Source organism: Pinus tabuliformis, chromosome Q, assembly GCF_031772625.1.
Source record: "Pinus tabuliformis cultivar Carrire ecotype Pingquan chromosome Q, CPIR1, whole genome shotgun sequence".
NCBI lineage: Eukaryota > Viridiplantae > Streptophyta > Pinopsida > Pinales > Pinaceae > Pinus > Pinus tabuliformis.
In genome coordinates, this window is record NC_142296.1 from 779,427,515 (window position 1) to 779,436,574 (window position 9,060).

At 40.0% G+C, this 9,060-nt stretch overlaps 1 protein-coding gene across 1 annotated transcript; it reads left to right on the forward strand.

Moving 5' to 3' along the window:
- Positions 1 to 8,110: 8,110 nt before the first annotated feature.
- On the forward strand, positions 8,111 to 8,542 carry LOC149221800 (uncharacterized). The gene has a single exon (XM_089387477.1). The coding sequence runs from the start codon at positions 8,111 to 8,113 to the stop codon at positions 8,540 to 8,542; it is 432 nt and encodes a 143-aa protein (XP_089243603.1).
- Positions 8,543 to 9,060: the final 518 nt, after the last annotated feature.

The window sequence follows — 9,060 nt, forward strand, 5'->3', positions numbered from 1 at the left end:
TGATATGGGCTGGCAAAGTGAAAATCTTAGAGATATCATTAAGGAGCAGCAAACGGACATTGATGCCTTGTCTACCAACTTGGATAGAGCCCAATGGACTATATAGTACTTGGAGCAGAGGACTAAGTAGCTTGAGGATCAGCAGGTGGTTATGAAGTTGCAAAACATTCGGCAAAACCGCCAAGCTGCCCAAAGGAGGAGGGTGGAGTTCACTTCATTGGAGCAAGAGATCAATGCCAATAGGGAGTCATGGCTCAAAAGAGTCAATATCCACTTGGAGAGGAAGCTAGAGAAGGCCATAAATGAGATGAATATGCTTAGAAATTTTTCATATCATTACTTGTCCCGGAACTTGGTGTGCCAAGCGAGAATCATGAATTTGAAAGCAAAGTTGAAGAGAGCATCAAGGAGGCGAAAAGAGGATGAAGGACTTCAGATCTTAGCTGAGGCTTCCTTGGCCCATCACAACACTTGATAGAGAAGGCTCAGCCCAAATTTTAAGAAATTTGGAGCAATTTTTGCAAATTTTTGGCACAAAAAATAGGTTTTTTTGCCCTATGCGCCGCGCCACGTGGCGCTCGCTTTTGCTAGAGGCCTCCAAATCTCAAAAACTTAGCAATTTTGGATTTGTCATGCAAAATTACACTTGTCTACCTATGGCCAAGAAATTTGGGTAGGTTTTGAGCCCTCAAAAAGGTAAAAAACACTCAAAAAATGACCTCACTGCCCCTATTTTGACACACAAGAAGCATGTTGGGAGAATGGACTTTTTCCGGGGGGGGGGGGCAAATGGAGGCCAAATTAAAAAATTCCACTTGGGTTGGAAAGTAGACAGGCAAACCTTCCAGCAAGCACACATGGATCTCATTTGGACATCAGAAAGGCCTCCAAAAGTGGGTCCAAACAGGTGCTACACATAGAGAATCAGGCGCGGTGCATAGAGGAAAAATTGCCAGTTTGACCAAGTTTTGCTTTGTTTTTCGCCCAGCTTCGCCTAGTTTGACTTTTCCACTTTCCTAATGGCAAATTTATGATGTAATTTGATGAAATTTATGATGTAATTTGATGAAAATTGATGGATTATGATGTAAATATGTTGGATTTTCACTTGTAGAGGTAGATTCATCAGTTTAGAGGTTGTTTGAAACTAAATGATTCAGTTCCCTTGTTTCTAGAGGCATGCTGTTATGTTGCCTAGTTTCTAGTTCTTAGTTTAGAATCAGTTGGATCAACTCCTAAACTTATGAGCTTGACCCCTAGAGGCAAGGATGAGCTATGTTTGTCTATATTATGTTATTTTTCAGTCATTAGCATGGTTGGACTCTTGAGAAAACCTTGAGCTTCATTGTACATTCATTTTCAATATTTTGGCTAAGGAATTGAGACCAGGATTTGTAGCACTCTTTGGGATTCATGTGGCAATTTTTCTTGGTACATTGCTTCTCCTTGTGATTGTGAATTTGTTTATATGATTGCATTATCTATCTTATTTCTTCTGAACTAAACAAACAATAGTGTAAGTAGAATTCATTGAAAGTGCAATGCTCTACTTGAAGTTTGCTTTAGTTGTTTGATGTTTTCAGCTGTTTGGGGAGGATTCATGATTGCTATTGCCCTCTTCAACACCTAACCTGTCTTTTCCTTCCATATCACTAAAATTTAAGTGCCAAAACGATTGCCTACCTTGCCCCATCGAGATCTCTGCAGAACTGAGCCTCAATCCCCGCACCCCAAAATGTGTCTTTCCCTTTGAGCCAACAAATAATCATTTTATCAAATCAAACTCTCTTGCACATATACCTAGCCTAAAATCAGAAGATATTTCAATCATCTCAAGCCCCATAGATCATCATTTGCTGAGATTGACCCGGAGAGAGCCCTCTCCTGACCTGGTAGGGCTAACTACCAGGCTAAGCGTGGTTTGATGTTGGCCCTAGATCCTACCTTTTCATCCTAAGGTAAATCTAGGCAATAACATAGTGGCGACCATACTGGGAAGAAATTGTTTGTTTGTTAATGTTCTTCGTTTTATAAACTACAGACGGAGCCTGAAGATTAGCCAGGTAGCCTTCGAAATGCTTTTGCTTTGCATTAGCGCAAGTAGATAAACACTACTTCAGTCAATCTTCGGTCTAGTTTTATAAACGGAGTATCTAACTTGCAGATCACCCCAATACATCTAAGAATTCTACGCTTTTGGATGATAAGTTTAGGATTTGATAGGTTGAATAAGTTGTTAATGTCCTTTTTATTTCTTGGAAATAATATCACACTGGCTTCCAGAAGATATACCAGAGAAAATCTGGATCCTGATCCTCCTCCTGTCTACGAAAATCCCAATCTTATTTCAAGAATCGTTCACCAAGGAAGTTCTATTATTCCTGTGTTCAAAGCTCAATTGTGTCTGTTGGTTTTGAGTATATCGAGGATCTTGAGTTTGATGAGAAGTTTGAGTTGTCATTGTTTGAAACCAAATCTGAAAGCGTTGTTTCTTCAACTGCCTTAAATCCTGAGTTTGTTAGAAATCTTGAAACTGAAAGGGCCAATAAATCCATTGATGATTATATTTTGAACCAGCTCCAGACTTCAGTTGTGGCTTCTAATATTGTTGATTTCCTAGAGACTGCTGCTACAACCCTTGGGTCATCTGCAATTACGTCTAGTTCAAGAATTCTCACCGAACCTCCTTTCATTCCTACCATTCCTGTGCAGCCTACTGTTTCTGATAAAAAATCTGCAGTAGTATTGCCTCCATCTACTCCTTCTACTCCTAAAATAGCCAAGATTGCTTCACCTCTACATACACCTCCTCATACCCCCCATACATCAGCTCCACCTACTCCCCCAACATCCCCAAGACTGATTGCAAATCCACCAAGAGCAATGGCTGCTCATTTTGCACCTCTTGTACCGCCTCAAAATTTGGATGATATGCCCATCGATTATCAAAGAAAAATTCCTTTGTTTGATGGCACTCCTCATGGTGTCATAGCTCAGCAACATGTGGACATAATGACAGATTTCTTTGATCTTCATGAGATTGATGCAGAAAATGTAACCATGAGACTTTTTGTACAAACATTTGGTAATGAGGTAAGGAAATGGTTCAGGGCCTTGCCGGCTGCAAGCATCACTACATTGGCCAATCTACAGAGACAATTCTTAGACCACTGGGAAGTGAAGAAAAATCCCCTTCAGATTCTTTCCGAGTATGAGCACATCAAACGAAATGCTGGTGAGTTTGTTCAAGATTACTGTATTAGATTCAATTCAGTCTACAATGCAATCCCTGATCATATAAAGCCACCCATGGGGCTAGCCTTGATTAAGTTTCTGGACGGTTTTGACACTGATATGGCTTACCAATTAAGAGAAAGAGATCTGGCTACTTTGGAAGACATGCAGAAGATTGCAGTCAGCGTTGAAGCAAATCTGCTGGCCAAGAGAGCTAGGACAAGAGCTGAAAAGAAAGTCACAATTAAAGAAGAGTCTTCCTCGTCAGATCAAGTGCTTCGAAAGGTGGAACAGATGCTTGATAGACTAAAGCTTGACAAGTCTGAACCACAGATCATAAATCCTAACTTCCGTGGCCAGCAGCAGCCCCAATACAGGATCAAACAAAGAGAGCAACGAGCCCAAGAGAAAGCAGCGCAACAAGTGCAGACACCTCTACAACAGAATGTTGTACTTGGTCTGGAATAAGAAGAGGAGGAGAATGTGATTGGATAAGAAAATCATTTCTTTACATCTGATGACATGCTAATTTACATCACTGAAGATGAGGAGTACTCCGAGAATCCAGCTGAATGAGGGGATGAAAATTTTATTTTTGCAAATGAGACAGTCCTTGAGGAAGAGTCCGATGATTACCAAAGAGGATACATGAATGCTTTGTCAGCTCATCGACGACAATATTCACTTCGAAATAGAGATGTGCGTGTAAATCCAATTCAGAAAAGGAAGGAGGCAGCAACGTCAAAGAATGATCCTACTAATGTGCAGAAAAAGGGAAAAGAGATAGTTGATCCTAGCACCAACAAAACAACATCAGCAAGTGAAAGACCAAATTACCCAAATGTGTCAAAGGAGAAAATGGAAAAGAAGGATGTTCCAGTGAAAGAGGTAGAAAAAGTTTCAATTTTTAACTTAGAAAATGAAATTGCTAAGTTAAAAATATCCATTCCTTTGACTGAGCTGATGAAGAACAACAATTATAAAAGTTAGGTGTCTAAAATTTTGAGTTTAGATCCATCATCAGACATGGTAAATGTGGAGGATGACAGTCCCGAGCTGATCTTTGGGCCAGCTTTGGAAGTTCAGTCCCAAGATAGTGATGTTTCTCCTTTCTATATCAGTCTCAGGGTGCATGACTTTATTTTACATAATGCTATGTTTGATTCTGGAGCTTCTCATAATCTTATGCTGAAAGCCATCATGGAGAAATTTGGATTGGACATCACTAGGAATTTCCATGACCTTTACTCTTCCGATTCTGGTAGAGTAAGGTGCATTGGGCTTATCAAATATTTGGTGGTCAGTTTGGATTAGATTCCGACTAAAAATGTTTTGATGGATGTGGTGGTGGCGGATATACCTCCTAGATTTGGCATGCTTCTTTCCAGATCTTGGGGAGAAAAATTTAAAGGGACAATGCAACTTGATTTCTCCTATGCTACGATTCCTGTGTTCGGTCAGATGAGGAAACTATATCGGGAACAGAAGATGAAGTACATGATCACTAGCAAGGAGAAACCAGTAAATCATCTGATCAACTATGTACATACTGATCTAGAGTCATTTGTTTTGTATTCAGATAGTTTTAATGATGTAAATATCCAACTAGTGGAAGTAGAAGACATTCCCGAGATTACTGAAAATTTTAGAGAAGTCTTGAGACAAGAGCGGCAAAGACTTGATGGCACCGCTAAAAAATCAGCAGTCCGACAGCAGCAACATATTGATGGACAACAAGGTAAAGAAAAAGAGTTTCAGCATTTGGAAGAGGATGAAACAGGCCTATGGAGTATGGACTTTGATGGTGCTGTAGGAAGGGAAGGTGCTGGAATTGGTATTTGGATACGCAGCCCAGTTTTCACCCCAAACAAAGTGCCAAGTAATGTAAGGGTCTGCTCTTATAAATTAGCTTTTGACTGTTCAAACAATGAGGCTGAATATGAAGCTTTGATTGCTGGTTTGAAAGTTCTTAGAAAATTAAATGCTAAGAGGATTTCAGTGTATGGCGACTCCGAGTTAGTTATCAAACAGGTGAAAGGCGAGTACCAAGCTAAGCATCCTCGAATGCGGGCCTACCACAATGCGGTGTTGGATATCTTGAAGGTATTTTCTGATTACACTATAACTTGTGTGCCCCGTGCTCAGAATGTCATTGCAGATTCACTTGCAACAACAGCAAGCAATTTGAAGATTCCTATGAACTCAAACAATAAGTTCGAGATTCATGTGAAGCATCACCCGGCTGTGCCCAACAATCAAAGGTATTGGCAAGTGTTCCAAGATGATGATGAGATTAATGAATTTCTGCAAAATAAAGGTAAATTCAAGGACATTTCTATTGATATGGAATATGATGATGGTGATGAGAATATGGAAGTCAATCAGATGGAAGTTTTGCAGCTCAAAGACAACATCATTCCTAAAGGTCTAATACCTTTAGAGGAGCTCCTAGATCAGGACGATGTGGCTAAAAAACCAACCTTGCTGCGAACCGAAAAAGGAGTTGAAGATGTGAACATTGGATCAGCTGAACATCCCAAGATGGTAAAATTATCGAAGGTGCTGCCCCCACAGGTAAAGGCAAAATATATCAGTTTGTTATCCTCTTTTACTGATGTATTCGCTTGGGATTATTCAGATTTGAAGGCATATGACACAAGCATAATTCAACATGTAATCTCGATCAAGCCAAATCAAAGGCCTTTTTCGCCAAAATCTAAGAAGAATAAATCCAAAGCTACTGCCCTCAATCGAAAAGGAAGTGAATAGGTTGTATAAAGCTGGTATCATAGTCCCCATCATATTTTCAGATTGGATTTCAAACTTGGTGCTCGTCCACAAGAAAACAAGTGAGATTCGGTTATGCATTGATTTTAGAAATCTGAACAAAGTTTCCTTGAAAGAAAATTATCCATTGCCCAAGATGGATCACATACTTCAACGAGTATTTGGAGCATCACAGATGTCACTACTCGATGGTTATGCGGGTTATAACCAAATTTTGGTCCATGAGGATGATCGTGACAAGATAGCGTTCACCACTCCGTGGGGAACTTTTCATTATGCAAAGATGTCGTTTGGATTGAAAAATGCTGGTGCAACCTTTCAGTGGGTGATGGATATAGTGTTTGCCAATGAAAAAGATGTTTTTCAAGTTGTTTATCTTTATGAATTAACAATTTTCTCTAATACAGATGAAGAGCACCTCTATCATTTGAAGATTGTTTTTCAACTGTGTAGGAAGTATGGCATCTCACTCAATCCAAAGAAAAGCTTGTTTGCCATGGATGAAGGCAAGCTTCTCAGGCATATTATCTCAAAGGAGGGTATCCGCATCGATCTAGCTCGGGTGGAGGCCATTCAAAAGATTGATTTCCCATGAAGTAAGAAAGAAATCCAATCCTTCAATGGTAAGATAAATTTCCTACGTCGCTTTTTTCCTAATCTTGCAGAACACTTAAGAGAGATCACAAACATGCTGAAAAAGGATAGTGCAGTAAGGTGGACTGAGGAAGCAGTTAAGTCTTTTAATTTGGTGAAATTAGCTCTTTCTTTAGCTCCGGTTTTGATCAGCCCGGACTATACTCAGGATTTTATTTTGTTTTCCTTTGCCTCGGATCATACTATGGCAGCGGTCTTGATGCAGAAAAGAGACTAGCTTGAGAAGCCAATTGCATTCTTCAGCAGAACCATAAGGGATGCGGCATTGAAGTATAATATTATTGAAAAACAGGCCCTTGCATTGGTTAAAGCATTGAAATATTTTCGGGTTTATATTTTTCATTCTCACATCCTTGCTTATGTTCCTAATGCTACTGTCAAAGATGTCCTAGTGCAAATAGATCCGGAGGGAAGGAGAGGCAAATGGATCACTGCCTTGCTGGAATATGATGTAGAAATCAAACTGACAAAGCTCATTAAAGGACAGGGGCTGGCTAAACTCATGGCTGAGTCAAATCTGCATGCTTTGGACATTAATCTAATTGCTGCTATGTCCGAGGAAGACGAAGAAAATTTTCTCACTCAGGTATCAGAAATTTTCCTCCTTTCTCCTTGGTATTCAGACATCGTTTATGTGCTTCAAAATCTATCATCACCTCTCGGAATGGCCAAGAACAAAAGTAGGACATTGAAATTGAAGGCTACAAAATTTTGTATCATGAATGGCACACTTTATTGGAAAGATCCCGGTGGTGTTCTACTGAATTGTTTGGTAGAAGAAGAGGCAAAACAACTTAAGGAAGATTTTCACAAGGGAGATTGCGGAGGGCATCTTTTCTGGAAGACAATAGCCAATAAAATCTTGAAAGAGGGGTATTATTGGCCAAGTCTATTTGCTGATGTGTACAAAACAGTGGCCAGCTATCACGAATGTCAAATTTTTCAAGGTAAGCAGAAGTTGTAGCCTTTACCACTCAAGCCCATTGAAGTAAGCGCTCCATTTCAACAGTGGGGTTTAGATTTTATTGGTGAGATTCATCCTTCTTCTTCAGCACAACATAAGTGGATCCTCATAGCGATGGATTATTTCACCAAATGGATTGAGGCAATTCCTACAAGGTGGGCCACCAATTCGGTAATTATTTCATTTCTTGAAAACAATATTTTGTCTGATTTTGGATGTCCAAATAAGTTGATCATTGACAATGCAACAACCTTTAAATCGAAAAGAATGATTGACTTTTGTCATAAGTATCAAATTACTTTGGGGCACTCGACTGCCTATTACCCACAAGGTAATGGTTTGGCAAAATCCTCAAACAAATCTCTTGTCAACATCATCAAAAAGCTGCTGGAAACTAGCAAGAAGAGTTGGCACAAAAGGCTGGTCAATGCACTTTGGGCAGATAGGGTAAGTCAAAAGAAATCTATCGGCATGTCTCCTTTCAAGCTTGTGTACAGTGTGGACACAATCTTCCCAACCTCTTTGGCTGTCTCGGTGGTAAAATTGTTGCAAGAAGCTGGCAGCGAGGATTATGGTTTGCAGCGGAGGATCAATCAAATGATACATTTGCAGCAAACTAGAGAGGAGGTATGTCAAAACACTTCCAAGCTGCAGGAAAGAATTAAGAGGATATATGACCAGAAAGCCAAGGTGGACAGATTTGAAATCGGAGACATCGTGTTGAAATGGGATGCAAGGAGTGAAGAGAAGGGTAAGCACGACAAATTTGAAAATCTTTGGAAAGGACCATACAATATTGCTGCACATCGGGGCCAGAATGCTTTCCTTTTGCAAGATATGAATGGCAAAGACTATCTTGGTGGGCCGGTCAATGGTTGGGTCCTCAAACGGTATATTGTGTGAACTGTTTTCTGCTGTCCTATTCATCATTGTATATACTAGTTTGTTTAAATTCCATTGCAAGAGTGTGCTATTTTCATTCTTTAGCTTGGGGCCTGAGGTGAAGGCTATAAAGCTGAAGTTTGATTTTAGTTTGGTTTGGTTTGTTAGAGTCAAGTATTTCGGTCAATTTCAGTCTTGAAAATGAGTCCAATTGAGTCATGTTCAGTCCTGAAATTGAGTCTTTAAGTCAAGAGTTCAGTTTTGTTTTGTCGAAGTTATTGACTCCATAGCCCAATGGACGAAGGCACTGCTTGCTTTCCCAGAGATCTGTAGTTCTTGGCACCTCCAAGGAGCTACCATCCCCATTGGAGCCAATGTTAGAGTTGGTATTTTCATCCCTCCGTCAGAGATCAAATCCTCTTGTTGCATTTCATATTAGGTGTCCCGCCCAGTCATTTGCATTCCATTAGGCGCATAGATCATCTGACGGTAGTGGCATTCCTACAGTTTCCCTCATGTTATCTACCTACTGGCTCATG